Source organism: Onychomys torridus, chromosome X, assembly GCF_903995425.1.
Source record: "Onychomys torridus chromosome X, mOncTor1.1, whole genome shotgun sequence".
NCBI classification, from domain to species: domain Eukaryota; kingdom Metazoa; phylum Chordata; class Mammalia; order Rodentia; family Cricetidae; genus Onychomys; species Onychomys torridus.
This window is the reverse complement of record NC_050466.1, coordinates 2,335,600-2,351,002: the sequence shown is the minus strand read 5'-3', so window position 1 is coordinate 2,351,002 and position 15,403 is coordinate 2,335,600. Positions and strand designations below refer to the sequence as shown.

At 46.0% G+C, this 15,403-nt stretch overlaps 1 protein-coding gene across 12 annotated transcripts in view; it reads right to left on the bottom strand.

The window, feature by feature from the left end:
- Gripap1 (GRIP1 associated protein 1) overlaps positions 1 to 15,151 on the bottom strand; it is a 29,437-nt gene extending 14,286 nt beyond the window's left edge. Inside the window, exons 1-14 of one of the 12 annotated variants that reach the window (XM_036174165.1) lie at positions 15,077 to 15,151; positions 13,077 to 13,143; positions 12,876 to 12,937; positions 10,842 to 10,868; positions 10,004 to 10,111; positions 6,408 to 6,558; positions 5,350 to 5,534; positions 5,110 to 5,157; positions 4,470 to 4,501; positions 4,328 to 4,375; positions 4,107 to 4,206; positions 1,546 to 1,623; positions 1,244 to 1,336; positions 424 to 558 (exon numbers count right to left, since the gene is read on the bottom strand). In XM_036174165.1, coding sequence (XP_036030058.1) covers positions 424 to 558; positions 1,244 to 1,336; positions 1,546 to 1,623; positions 4,107 to 4,206; positions 4,328 to 4,375; positions 4,470 to 4,501; positions 5,110 to 5,157; positions 5,350 to 5,534; positions 6,408 to 6,558; positions 10,004 to 10,111; positions 10,842 to 10,868; positions 12,876 to 12,937; positions 13,077 to 13,143; positions 15,077 to 15,118 — 1,176 coding nt within the window. In that variant the 5' untranslated portion in view covers positions 15,119 to 15,151. Of the gene's footprint in view, positions 1 to 423; positions 559 to 1,243; positions 1,337 to 1,545; positions 1,666 to 4,106; positions 4,207 to 4,327; positions 4,376 to 4,469; positions 4,502 to 5,109; positions 5,158 to 5,349; positions 5,535 to 6,407; positions 6,559 to 10,003; positions 10,112 to 10,841; positions 10,869 to 12,875; positions 12,986 to 13,076; positions 13,144 to 15,076 lie in introns of all 12 variants that reach the window. The other 11 variants (XM_036174161.1, XM_036174162.1, XM_036174163.1 and 8 more) reach the window with 11 other exon arrangements.
- Positions 15,152 to 15,403: the final 252 nt, after the last annotated feature.

Here is a 15,403-nt window from a genome sequence, read left to right as displayed (position 1 = left end):
GACAGCCAGGCCTACATAGGGAGCTCCATCTTGTCTCAAAACAAAAAGCAGGAGCACTAAAAATATTTTATAAAATTACCTTCAGGTTGTATGCATAAGGTATGTTTAGATTTAGGTTTCCTCCCCCAAATATCTCAGTAATTAGATGCAAATATTCCCAAATGGGACAAAATCTGAAGCAAACAAAAATATTACATATGAGGATATTCAATCTGTACATTATGATACCAGAATGGAAACTTTAACTGAGGAAGCTCAGTTTTGCAGAAGTAAAATTCTCCATATCAGAACATATAGATACTAGGATGTTAAGGAGCCAGCCAGGAATCCAGGTCTCCCTGGCTCCAAAGACTTTTCACCATGCCTCAAGGACAATTCACTGCACCAGTACCGGGAAACTGCAAGTCAGGTCAGAAGCATCACCTGGAGCTGGGAGTTGAGGTCATCTTTCTGTCCCATAAGATCTTCATATTCAGCCTGCCGATGCTGTAACTCAGCTGCCAATTCAGTGGTCTGTTCCCGAAGCATATTCAGTTCTTGTGTCTTTGACGTCTGGATCTGGAGAAAGTAGTAATAGTGGGAAATGGGGTGCAGGGAACCCTAATGCCCAGGAACCCCTGGGCTTCCCAGTTCCAGGGAGATAGAGAGACAAGCATGTGGTAGAAAGACAGAAATTTTAAAATAGAAAAGCAGGGAGGTTAGTGGAATATTCATGCAATAAAATACTATGCAGTGATAAAAGAACCCATGTTACATACTGATAAAGCTCACAGACATGGAAGTACCAGAAAGCAGGCAAGGACACAATAGCATCAACTTCACTTATATGAAAAAATAAGCAACATGAATCTGTGTTACTAAAGGTCAGAATACTGGTTACTTCTAAGAATATGCTGACTAGAAGGGCAAATGGATCTTCTAGCCTACTGAAAAATGCTCTGTATCTTGTTCTGGAAAGTGGCTACATAGAGTTATAAAGGAACATGAATAGACAGACACAGTGGATTCACTGCATGCACACTTAAGATTATTACATTTCATGCACTTTATCACAGAGAAACTTGAATGCCAGCAAAGCAGGAATAGATGGAGAAGAAGGCTGGAAGCCAACAGAAAGGAAGAACAGAAACAGAAACTACAGAAGAGTAAAGGGTCCAGACCACCCTGGCCAGATGTGGACCAAAAGCAGGGAGAGATAAAGGGAACAGGAAGAGATCAGCAAGGGCTCCCAGGTGTCCTGTACCTGCTCCAGAGCAGCCAAGCTAGTCCTCAAGGCATTGTTCTCAGCCAAAAGCCCTTCCACTTGTTCCTGCGCATCTGCACTCTGGATGGACACCTGGCCCCACCCCCACGACAGGTGAGAGCAGGTCCAGAACAGAGGGACAGGACCTACCCGCAGCCAAGAAAGAAAGGAGACAGACACAGAGACACACAGACCAGGACTAGGAAAAGCAAGACCCCTTGGGCCATGCTTGCCCATAAAATACCAACTCAGCCTGCTGCCACCCTCAAGCCCAGCTCCCAAGCCCACCAAGTACAACATACCTGATCTTGTAGGGCCCGTAATGCTGCCGCATGCTCCAGGCGCTCCCCCTGTCGCTGATCTCTTAGCTCTGCCAAGCTCTGTGGGAAGTCAGGTAACCCCATTCCAGACCTCATCCTTCCCTGGGTGCACACAGATAGACAGACTCCCTCTATGAACACCTAAAAGCATGCTCTCGGCACCTGTGAGGCTTGAATTAGCTCTCAGAGATCTCAGGTTCATCCAGATGCCAAGCTATTATGCACAGGGCTCTCAGACCCTCCCTCTCTGCCAGCCTCTGAGCATTTCTGACACACCTAAGTTCCTGAACCTAGCTTCTGAGGGGCTCATAGCCACCCAAATTCAAGCTGAGGAGCCCCAGGATTTTCAGCCCCCAGGGACTGTAACTCTTACCCATCACCAGACCCTAACCACCAGGAGTTGTTGACATACTTAACCGCCATGTCCCAAGCTTAGGAACCGGCTCCTATTTCAGATAAACGCCTAGTCCCAGACCATAAAGATCACAAACTCAGACCTCCTAGTTTCCAGCTCTTGAAGAAGCCTCAGACTGACCCATCTCCATTTCCACTCTGGCTTCCTGTCTCTGGGAATCTTTAGACCTAGATCACCAACTGCTCCTGAGGATTTTATCCAGAATCTATTCCAGCCTTCACACTGCAATCTTTTAGGGGCCCTGCTCCCCACAAACTACCATATCCTCCATTCCAAGAAACTTCAGACTTGCTTCCTCTCCGGGGAAACTTAGATGCCTTAAAGTCAGACAGCCTTTATCCCCAGGAACTTCATACCCATGTAAACTTTTGTTCTAGCCTTTGGAGGTCTTAGCTTTTCACCAAGGATCTCAGAACCTCAAGACCACCTACCCCACATGAACACACTCCTTTCTTTCTTTCTTTATTCGAGACAAGGTTTCTCTGTGTACTTCTGGTGCCTGTCCTGGATCTCACTCTGTAGACCAGGCTGGCCTCGAACTCATAGAGATCCACCTGGCTCTGCCTCCCGAGTGCTGGGATTGAAGGCGTGTGTAGTGGGTAGCCATTCCAGCTTTGATCGGGAAGTTCCAACCCCCACTGAGGCTTCAGTAACTGTCATGCCTACAAGGCGGGGTGGAGAGAGGACCCTGAAGACCCGCGATCTAGATGTGCTGGCTCTCTTGGTTCCTGGATCCTGGACACTGGAGGTAGACCGAGCAGAGTTCTCCAGAGAACACCGCCGGACTGTGCTACACCTTTCCCAGACCCTGTTACCTATCCCTTCACTTTTGAGTTACCCCACAAAATAAACCTCCCTTTTAACTACATGGAGTTGCCTTAATAATTTCACCAATAGGCATGTGCCACTGCTGCCCGGCCCTTTCTAAAATTTTTTCCAAGACAGGGTTGCTGTGTTGCTTTAGAGCCAGTTCTGGAACTCACTCTGTAGACCAGGCTGGCCTCAAATTCACAGAGATCCACCTGTCTTTGCCTCCAAAGTGCTGGGATTAAAGGCATGTGCCATCACGCCCAGCATGAACCCCCTCCTCCTCCTCCTCCTCCTCCTCCTCCTCCTCCTCCTCCTCCTTCTTTTGGTTTTTTGAGACAGGGCTTCTCTGTGTAGTTTTGGTGCCTGTCCTGGATCTCACTCTGTAGACCCAGCTGGCCTTGAACTCACACAGGTCTGCCTGGCTCTGGCTCTGGCTCTAGCTCTGGCTCTGCCTCCCGAGTGCTGGGATTAAAGGCATGCACCATCACTGCCCAGCTGAACCCATTTCTTAACATCATAGAACCAAAACAGCTTTCCAGACCCTGAAGGTCTCAACTGTACTCTACCTCCAGCTCCAACTACCCCATATTTGAAAGTCCAGTGTCTACTCAACCCCTGTGTCTTTGAACCCCAGGAGTCTTCAATGTACTGATATCACAGCTTTTAAATTATTTTGAAACAGGGACTCATTATACATCTCTGGCTGGCCTTGAACACACAGATATTCACCTGCCTCTGCCTGCCAAGTGCTGGGATTAAAGGAGTGTGCCCCTACACCTAGCTGATATCATGGCTTTTTGTTTGTTTGTTTGTTTGTTTTTTGAGACAGGATTTCTCTGTAGCTTTGGAGCCTGTCCTGGACTAGCTCTGTAGACCGGGCTGGCCTCGAACTCACAGAGATCCATCTGCCTCTGCCTCCCGAGTGCTGGGATTAAAAGTGTGCGCCACCACTGCCCAGCAATATCATGGCTTTGAAAGGTCTCAGCATCACCCAGTTTCTACTGGGAGAGTTCCACAGCTCACATTCACCCTAATTCCTGGTCCCAGACTCCATTGAAAGTTCTGACTCATACAAATTTGTGGTACACAATCAGAGTCCTTAGACTCCCACTTCAGGATCTCTGATTCATGTAAAGTCGTAACCCAACTTCTAGGGCTCTTGGGTTTCTGAGTTCCCACTTTTCTAGCTCTTAGAGGGCTTACACATATCTATCAGGTTGCTATATTTGCAAATCTCAGACATCCCAATCAGTCTCTAAAGACCTCATATCTCCCCAGACTGTCCACTCCAAGAATCTTGAGAGTCAGCCCCCATTACCTGATTGGCAGCCTCAAGTTCCTGCTGCAGCTTTTGGGTGCGAGCCAACTGGGCTTTGAGATCAGCTTCCTTCCGCTGTTGTAATTCTTCAATTTTGTTTCTAGGGGTGTCAAGGATAGAGTACATTAGGCCCAGTCTCCCATCACTGTACCTGTGGTCTTTGGTTAATTTGACTGGGCATGGTCTCTGTTTTTCCACCTACTGACAACCCCAATCGTTACCTGCTATCATTAAATAATGTCTCCTTCTCTGTCTGCAGACGGCAAAAACTGGGCAGAGAGAGACAGGCATAGATACATTATTTCCGCAAGTCCGTCCCTCTTTCTCTCTAGGCCCCAAAACCCCTGGCAAAGAAAAGTATACCTTTCCTGTTTCTTTTTCAGTTTCTCAGAGAGCTGAGGGAGAAAGAGGAAGCAGTATAGACAAATAATAATGAGAATATTGACAAAATAAAATAAACAATAACATTTACAGATACTGCATACTGAGTCCTTCTACAAGTTGAATTTTACTTAGGATATTCTTGCAGAATTCTCAGGACATCCTTGAGAACTGAGAGCTGCTGATTTTATAAGTCTGATTTACTAAGTCTCAGAAGGGCTAAGCAAGTTGATGGCCCAGTTAGCAGCGGCAACACCATCTCCAGCTAGCTCCCTTGGACTCCCAAGGCCATTATTTATGTTCCCAAAGCAGTGGCCAATGGCCACATCACAGAATAGCTAGGCGGGGAGGCCTGGAAAGTAGGATCCTGATTGGCTGTCTCACCACTGGGCCTCCAGGTTCTAAGGGCATTCTTATATGGGTGAATTGGCAAAGCTGTGAGGAAACAGAAGGGATGGGACCTGCCATGCACAAGGTAGAATGAGAACACATTAGCTTATTCCACAATAAAAGCAACTCTGAGACTTGTGAGCCTCTATTTCACACGTGATCAAATTGAAGCTCTGAGGATGCACAATGCTCCTCTGCTGTCGGGAGAAAGCCAGGCAGTGGCAAACCCCACCTTAGCAAGTTCCTCCTGTAGTCTGGAGGTTTCAGCTTGCTTTGAGCTCTGCGGGTGGTGGGGGGGAGATAAGGGATGGAGTTGTTATCAGCAAGGATGGAGGAAGGCCTCTCCTTTTGCCCGTTCCCCCTCCCTTTAGCCCATGAGATGGTGATGTCACAGACATCTCTGTGGGCCCATAGGCAGGAGCAGGGCATCTGCTGTCTCCCAGCATCCCAGGCCCAAGAGACCCAAATTTACCTCCAAGCCTTGTAGCTGTTCCCAGAGCAATTTCTTTTCTTCTTTCTCCATTTCCCATTTCAGTTCCACTTCTGCTAATGGCATGGGGGCCAGGGCAGGGGGGAGTACATCTCCTGGGGGATCCCCTTGGCCCTCACTTGCAGCTGAAGATCTCACAGTCTCTTTCCCATAGCGCTCCTGCAGTGCTGTTGAGTAGAACAAGAATGTATGATGGTGGGGGGAGGAGCTGGAGAGATGGCTCAGTGGTTAAGAGCACTGGCTGCTCTTCCATAGGTCCTGAGTTCAATTCCCAGCAACCACATGATGGCTCACAACCATCTATAATAGGATCTGATGCCCTCTTCTGGCATGCAGGTATACACGCAGAGCACTAATACATAAAAATACAAATAAGAAAGAAAAAAGAACGTATAATGAATGAAACTGTCTCTAAAGCCCCTTGTTATGTCTCAAACACAGGGAGAACTATGTACCCTCCAGCCTCTCGGGTTGCACAGAACCCTGCCACAGGTGAAGCTTCATTCAGGCCTGTCACAAACAATTCTTAAGCCTCACCAACCTCTAAAATTTTATCTACCATGTTCCATACCATATTTACATATATGACCTAGTTCCTACCCATATTGTACCTGCTCTCATTCCTGATCGTGGAACCAGAACCCACCACCACATAAGCCCCAGCTACTCACCAAGGTCCTGTGTCAGACCCTTCTCACACTCTATCAAGCTGCTTTTTTGCCTTCATCTCAGACCCTATTGACAATCGGGGCTCAGAATCTTTCCAATATTCTATCTCTGCTCAGTCATTATCTCCTTTCCAACATCCATTCTGCTGTTCTCTACGATTTGCGAAGAACCAGACACTGAACTAATGCAGAGTGAAACCTCTTAAATTGCTCCACCTTTCTGGTACAAATATTCTCGAGTACTGTGTAGATGAGCAAGTTTAGACTTGCCCTCCAAAATGCAAAATCACACACTAGTTCAGAAGAGGACCATATCCATGCTGGCTCTGCTCCAGACGTGAGGTCCCTATATGGGGGAAGGCCTCCATGCACCTGCCATGTTCTTCTGCAAGGCTGTGTTCTCTGCCTGCAGCCGCAGTAGTTCCCCGTCCACATGAGCCCCGGCTTGAATAGTTCCTGCTCCAGCAGCCCCTTCCTTCAGGTGTTGGTTCTCCAGCTCCAGCTGCTCCAGCTGACTGCAGAGCTGAGCAGGGGGAGAAAGATGACAGAGAAATAGCAAATCAGAACAGTACCCACCAAAACACAAATAGCACTCGGCCACTCAGTGTAGAATTCATTAAATTGCCACACACACACAAAAAAAAGCAGTTCCTCTTATATATTGCGGATACAGACACTGAGACACCAAGATATTAAACAATTTCCAATTTACACATCTGTTAAGTAGCAAAGTCCAAAAGGTTGAGAATACTGAGAACAACCTTCCCTTTGCCGACTCCCAACCTCTCAGATGCAAAGACCTCAGGCTGCTATGGAAGCTGTTAAGCACCATGGACAGCCGCTGACACACACACACACACACACACACACACACACACACACACACACACACACACACACACCCGTCCCCCACTCCCACCCTGGTCCCTCTCAACCGGGGCATCACAGACAGCTTGCAAGACATTTCCAGAGTGAACACAGCTTACAGTTTTTATACTTCCAGTCTTTAGCTTTGGAGAGGTATGCCATGAGAATAAAATGCAGCAGGCCCCACTGTTCATTCACATTCTGGTTAAAATAATAGTTTCACAAGACAATCCCCTGCCTTCACTTTCAGATCAGACTACTGAGGCCCACAATTTTTTTTCTTATTTTATTATCTAGGATATAACACCATTTCTTTCAATCATTTCTTCACCTGACTAGCTTCTATGTATCTTACTGCTCTACTCAGATATCATCTTTAAAGTAGGATTAGCCAACACAAAATAATTCTTGTATTTTACTACAGCATTCTCTGTTCACTTATTTCTGACCTAGTATCAATCACAATTAAATTTATTTGTTGTTGGTGTTTTCTTAATTTTATTTTGTGGGGGTTTTTGTTGTTGTTGTTGTTTTTTAAGATAGAATCTCACCATGTAGTCCAGGCAGGTCTTGAACACAAAAATCTTACCTCGGTCTTCTAAATGCTGGGATTACAGGCATGTACCACCATCATGCCTGGCTAAATTTAATTTTGTTACATGGAATCACAAAACAGAGTCCAAAACTAGACTTCTTGGACAGGAATTCTTACTCTATCATTCCCCAGCTGGGTGATCTTAGGACAAATTACTTCACTTCCCTGGGGCTCGATTTTCCTCATCCATTAAAAAGGGATACTAAAAATATCTCACAATTGTATTGTAAGAAGTAAATGAATAATGTAGAGCAATTCCAATGGGACTAGGAATAGAAGAAACCCCCACCTCATCCCACCTACTCAGTGTTCTGGACAATCTTTTTTGTCAACTTCACACAATCTAGGGTCATCTGGGGGAAAAAAAAAAAAAAAAAAAAAAAACCTCAACTGAGAAAATGCCTCCATCAGCTTGGTATGTAGTTAAGTCTGGTGGATAAGCAGGCTGAGTGATCCATGGAGAGCCAGCTAATAAGTGATATCCCCTCCATGGCCTCTGCTTCAGTTCTTGCCTCCAGTTCCTGACTTGGTTTCCCTCAATGATGGATTGTGAACTGTAAGCCAAATAAACTCTTTCCTCTCCAGATTGGTTTTGGTCAGTGTTTTATCACAGCAATTGAAAGCAAACTATAGCAGCAAGTTCCCCAAGAGTGAGGAGCATTCTGTGCAGCTCACAACTTGATTTCCAGAACACAGAATCCACAGCAGTCCCTTTAACTAATTGTCAAAGGAACAACTGGGCTGATGAAATCTCTTGGCAGGCTCTAGCATCAGGTCTTTCTGTAAGGACCATAAGGGACCAAGAGGAGTAGGAAGGAGACTATGAAGGAGCCCAGGGTGGTGCAGAAAAACACTACCAACGGTTATGAGAGCCCCCAGAAAGCTCCAGGGACCAAGGAGAGGGGCTCATAGCAGAAGGTATTAATGAAAGTGGGATAAGATCTAGAGGTCAGAATAACTTCTGCGGAATAGTGAAGTGGACCAGCAGAGAAAATTAGAAGTAAGGAGATCAGAAGGCTGTGGAAGCAGAGGATGAAACACAGAATGAATACAAATATGTTTCATACTAAGCAGGCACTCTTCCTCTGAGCCATATTCCAAGATCCTGGTTATAAAACACTTCCTTCTCATTTACCTTCTTTTGTTCTCTGCCATCTGCTGGCTAATAATTTTCTTATGTATGAAAAGGAATGGGAATGTGGCACAGTGGGAGAACACATGCTTAGCATGCATCATCCCTGGGTCAGATCTTCATCACCACAAACAAGTCAAGACATAGTTCAGCGGGGAAAATGAACGAATGAGATAATGTCATTAGTGAACACTCCCATAGCTCAGACTATCTATGTAGGAGGCTTTAAGAGACTTACATAGATTCGCCCACTGAATCCTCATAAAAGCCCTATGAGGCAGGTGCCTCTACCATCACCATTTCCATTTTAAACATTTGAGAACCAAGAAACAGGAGGCCAGGTGACTTGCTTAAAGTCAAAGTTAGTAAAAGGTACAGCCAGAGTCCTTACTCAGAATCACTGACTGCTAAACTATCTGTCCTGGCACTGTAACTGCTTAAAGATTGGCTTCTGCTGGATTTTGTCTTAAGTTTTTGGCTTTCTAAATATTTTTCTTTATTCTTTGATTTGTAATGTAGCTCAGTCTGGCCAAGGATGATCTTAGGCTTCTGACTGTCCTGCCTCTACTGCCCAAGTGTGCCAGCACACACAGTTTATACAGTGCTGGGGATCAAACCCAGGAGTTCATTCTGCCGGTGAAGTCACATGCCAAGGCTTTGTGTGTTTGTCCTTGCTATTTCTGACAATTTCTTATCGTATACATGTGTTGGACTGCATTCCTCTTCTTTTTAAAGCAGTAGAGTCCCATCAGATGGAGCCTTGGAAATAACATTATTTTTTCTACAGCATATTTTTCCTTAAAACACACTGGAACTCACAAAATGATCAACCATGGATACAGGAGACTAGTAGGAGAATAAATCATGAGCTCTCTAACTGCCCAGTAGGGTTAGAAACAGCCAGGAAATTAAAACCAGTAAGGAGATAGAATTAGTCAATCCAGGAAGAATTACCTGGAAGAAGTGGAACCCCAGACTCATGTCAGATGAAGGAAAGAGAAAGAAAAGGGGAGCAGATCAAATACTTTTCCATCCATAGTAAGCAATAAGAACTTTAAAGCCCCAGAACATACTGGGGCTCCATAGCACCAGCCCAAAATTATACAAATGGAGACTTGAATTAAATAAAAGGAGTGGCTTAGGAACCAAATGAACTCAGGGCTCAAAGGATCTAATTCCATGAGTGTTTGGCCCCACCTGTCAAATTGCTGCCCCCAGCAACAGGCTAAGGCCTGTTTCAGCACCATGGACAGTGCTCGGCGCCAGCCCCTGTCCACCCTCTGCTGCTGAGCTTTTGGCCTAGGTGGTTCTTGCCCATGCATACACAGGTGCACCATTCCCATTTCCCCCCTCAGCTATCCCGGGCACCAGCACCTTGCTGAACTCGGCCATAAGTGTACTGTTCTGCAAACGGAAGTCCTCCTCCTGGCTGTGCAGCTTTGCCTGCAGCATCTCATTTTCACTCAGCAGTACCTCCACTTCCTGCAGTGGCAGACATGGGCCAGGACTCCAACAGGGGTAGAAAGGATGGGGAGGTAGGTAAAGAAGGAGAGAGAAGGAGAAAAATGGCATTGGGCAGGAAGCAGATAGGGTAGGAAGAATGAGGCAATACATAGGAAGAGAGACATACAGGGAAGAAGACAGAGACAGAGAGGTCAAGAGAGACGTGGAAAAGCAGGGAGAAGAAATGGGAAGGGGGATATAGACAAGGGGTTGAGGGAAAGAGAAATAATGACAGAGAGGTGAGAAAAGAAGACAGAATGAGAGGGGGATCAGGGGAAAGAAAAGGCAGCAAGACAGGAACAAAGCAGTATCAACAGGAAAAGAATATAGCAAAGAGACAAGAGGGAAGGAGGGGTTTAGGAGAGCCAATGAGCAAGGAAGATAGAAGAATGCAAAAAAGAGAAACAAGAAGTCGGAAATAGAAAAGAAAAGCAGAAAAGAGAAATGAAAGAGACCAAACCAGGTGGAAGGGAGACAAAGGGAAAGTTGAAGAGAAGAAACAGAGGTGGAGACAGATTCATGAGGACCAAGAAAAAATATACAGAGTGTGAGACAAACACAGGAAAACAAAGACATAGAGACGAACAGCGGTGAGGAAGTTGCAGATACATGGGTGTACACAGATAAAGGCCAGTGCAATGCCACCAAACAGAAATATGCCCACTAAGACAGTCTTGCACACATATTCACCCACCAGAGGCCCCCTTACCTGAGCTTTCTTGCTCTTGCTTAGTGCCTAAAAGGAAGGGTGGAAGAGAGCTGAAGTGAACAGCAATGGACCCTCTGTGGGCTACGGAGACTCACGCGGCAGGTGTTAAGTGAGAGCAATGATGTGTTGGGGGATGGAAACATGTTTAAACACAGAACTTGCATAACAACTGGAAGCCACAGAAACAGCAGAAGGAATGAAGAATGCCTGGGAATTCTGGTACTTTGGTGCCACAGCACTCAAAAAAATCTTCCTTTCTTCTATGCTCTTGAGGGCTTGAGGGAGAGGGGAAATAGGGTCCTAGAATTTAACCCTTTATATCCTGGATCTCCAAGCTAGTAAATTGTGGCTTCATCTCTACATCTGTTCAAACACTTCAAAGTGCTTCCCTCTTATTGGGAACATCTGTCCCTCTGCTTGGCAGCCAAAGAGATTGTCAGGCTTTGGAAATCAATACCCTGCCGAGAACTCCAGTTTCCTGACTGCAGCATTATCTGAATACAGTATCATTCGCCCAACAAGAATTTTAAATTAACATTTATATATTTATTATTTATTATTACTGTGGGTGTGCACACACACACACACACACACTTCAGTGGCACAGCTTAAACATGGAGGTCAGAGCATAACTTCATGGAGTTGGTTCCCCTTCCACATTTTTTTTTTTTTGGTTTTTTAGACAGGGTTTCTCTGTGTAGCTTTGGAGCCTGTCCTGGCTCTTGCTCTGTAGACCAGGCTGGCCTCGAACTCACGGAGATCCGCCTGCCTCTCCACATTGTTTTAAATTGTTAATTTGTGTGTATGGGTGCATGCAGTGCTCTTGAAAACTAGAAGGGGGCATCATATCTCCTAGAAGTGCAGTTAGAGCCCGTTTGGGAGCTGCCATCTGAGTACTGAGGATGGAACTCAGATTCTCTGCAACAGCAGCCAGTGCTCTTAACCTGCTAAGCTCCAACCCCTCATCCAACAAGTATTTATTCAGCATGGACTATATGCAACATTGTATTATACATGAGGACAGAGCAATGAAGATGAATAAAAATAAAGACCTAGACTATCTTAGGGGGCCATGATAGGCTAGCTCTATTCTACCTTATCTTTAAAGGATCTGAAAGGTGGGCTTGATCTCATGTCACCAACAGGACCAAGACAGGTAGGAGCATAAGGAGGCAGTATGAGTGGAAGACTAATTGAAGGTCAATGAATGAAGCCACATGTGGTGTACATGCCTACAGATCCAGCTACTTAAGAGGCTGAGGAAGGAGACCAATGTGAGGCCAAGAATTTGGGGCCAGCCTGGGAAACAGCTGGATTCCCCTTTCAAGCCAAAGTTAGTGAATGACAGCTGGCGATGTAGCACAAGAGCAGAGACAGCTTAGAGCCAGGTGTGGTGGCATAACCCTGTAATCCCAGTACTTGGGAGTTGGAGTCAGGAGAATGAGGAATGGAGGATCAGGAATTCAAGGCCATCTTCAGCTACACAGCAAACACAAGGGCAGCCTAGGCTTCAAGAGACCCTATCTCATAAACAACAAAAAGGTTAATTTTCAGCCTTTTAGCTAAGATCAAACATGGAAAGCTTGCCTAGCATGCATGAGATCCTAGGTTTGATCTGTAGCACCACCCAAAAAAATTTAGTGAATGAAAATGAATAAGCAATTGATATCAGAATGAATTAAGAATAAATTAAAACAAATCAATATTTTAAGCAAAGCCAGGCATGTCAGCATACACCTATAATCCCAGCACTCGGGAGGCTGAGGCAGGATGACCAAGAGTTCAAGGCCAGTCTGGGCTACACAGCAAGATCCTGTCTCAAAAGAAACACACACACAAATTAAAGAAGCAAGATTAGGTTAAAATTAGCAAACTGAAGAGACTTCTGCGAAAAAAATTTCAAATGACTGTAAGAAAGCAGCATGTAACATTAGGTCTGGTTCAGTGTAGGTGTTCACTGGGAGAGAAATGAGTCAGATGGATAGAGGGAAGCAAGAGGTGGATAGATGGGGAGGAGGAGGAGGAGGGTGGTACCTTCTGAGCTTTGCTGAACTCCTTATCCAGGTAGGCGACCTTCTGCCGAAGACTGGCAAGTTCTGGTTCAGGGAAAGCAGGGAAGCTCAGCCTCAGGTGGTAACAAGGAACTGAAGGGTCATCTTATCAGGCCTCTAAAGGAAAACCTTTACCTCCAATACCCCAAAAACCACCCCATCTCATGAGACTCTCTTGGCTCACCAACACCATTTTTCCGAAGTTCATCTGAAAGCTGGTAGTTATTTGTCCGGAGTTCCAGGAGCTGAGTCTTTGGGAGAAGCCAAGAAACAAAAAGACTTATCAGGAAGGCATTCCTACCCCCACATGAGGCACCCAAGCCCCCAAGCTCTAAAAACTGGACTGGTACCCCCTAGGTGTTTCCTTGGTTGCTCCACCCTGTCCAGCTCCATTCCAACGGCCCCCCCCCCCCCATTGCTCTACTAATCCATCCCACATCTGGGCCTCTGAAGGGTATTAGCATACTGAAGGGTATTGGAATAGTCGGGCTCCTGTTCATATGTGTTCCTGTGACTCAATATATGCAGGATAAAATAATCTTGGATGACCTCTTTAACACCCTGAACACAGGGAAGCCCCTTTGGCAGAAAGCCTTTCAAATTTTTTCTCACGGAAAGAGAATTTGGTCTTTTTCCTTCCCAACTTTCATGAGTCGGGGGATGTTCCCCCCAAGGTCCTGCAGTACTCCTAAGGTTTTCAAAACATGTTAGAGTCCCATTAAGTCAAGAAGTAATGGAAAGTGCAGCACGGGCCACTTCAAACAGTGCATGTTTATCTACCAGCCTTGTAGAGCCCTGAAGCTGATTCTTCTCAGAACCATGCACTGTTCCCTACCCCTACTTTTATGTCCCTCTCAAAGCACCAGCCTCCACCCCTCTCACCACAATGGTTTGGTCCAGATCAGAAGGCTGGCTTGGCTATTAGGGGATTTTTCTTGCCCTGTTCTCCCCAGGACTCAGATATCATCTCTCCAAATCCCAGGCCAACTGAAGTCCCTCTCCAAAAGAGCTCAATATTTTTTCCTCACACATGGTCCAATGGAATAAATCTTTCTTGCTCAAGTATCTACCCACTCTTCACAAGATGCCCTTAGTCATGATCCAATAGGGTTGACACTATGTCCCTTCAGAATCTCTCTCAAATACCCTTGGGTGGGCCAGTTGAATTAATCTTATTCAGAATATTCTTCAATTTACAGTGGTCTTCCCTGTTTATGGCCCATTGATCTCACTCTTACACCTTCAGTGTCCCTCATCAAGCCACCTAGCTCCTGAGCAACTAGAATTACTTCTACTCTCTCAAGAGTTCTTCTGCCTCCAACCAACAGGACTCTAGGGTTGCCCCATTTCAGTCTTTCCCACTAAGGCTCTCTCATGAAGTGTCCCTTCATTGGGCAATGCTATCATTCCCTCTCAGGGTGCCCCTGAAAAGAATCAACAGGTCTGAGTACCAGGTCAGACTACTCCCCCAAACCCAGTGATGCTCCCCTCCTGAAATCCCAAAGTATTATTCTTTTATATCCTCTGGTTGTTCCCCTAACATGGGTTAACTGTATTACTCACTCAGAATGTTCTTCACCCCAGATCGAAAGGAATCACCCCAGTCCACACAACTATACCCCTTCCTCTTAGGATGCACTACCACCAATAGCACAGCAACTTTAGGGAATAGATCCATGGACTTTCCCTACTCCCCTGGCCTAGTGGTATCTCCCATAAACTTTCCACCTCCCACCAGTTCATGGTCTTGCCCTATCAAATCACCCCCCCTCCCCACACATACACACATGACGCAAAAGGCCAGATGCCCGCATCCTTTCTCTCCACACAAAATAATTTTTCTTCTCAGGATCCCCATCCTTCAAAGTCTAACATCATCACCAGTTAATGGTATGCCTTACACATGGACCCAAAGGTTTCGCCCCAACCCGGGACTGGGAAAGGTATCGCCTACTTAAAGACGTTCTATGTTCCCTACAAGAATAACAGAATCCAACCTTCAGAACCCACATAGAAGCTTCGAAGTCAATAGGGGCGCCGCTAAGAGCCTCGGTTTCCCTTCTCCAGACCACCCCCTTATACTCAAGGCCCATTGCAATCAAATCCTCAGCGCCTATAGCACTACCTCTCTCTACCCCGCCCCCATTTTCCTAGCCGGGTGGTCTTGCCCACGTCGAGCGGCACCTGCATTCGTTGAAACTCCTCTTCAGACAGAGCTTGCGCCATATTCCTTTGCCCCCCCCCCCCCCCACAAGCTTTGTGCGCAGGCGCAGCTAGAGCGGCCTGTCAGTGCTAAGGTCGGAGCGAACCACTGACTGGGAATGAAGGGAGAGAAACGTAATCAAATGTTCAGCGTTTTAGAGACGGAGAGAAGAGAATGATGCTTAAAGATCAGGAGAATTTTGTTTTGATGTTTCACCAAATTGTAAATCGTCTTTTATGGCCTTTGAGCGTTTACAGACTACTCATTGTTATGCGACGTTATGCTATCCCTGTGTCATGGGTGGACTC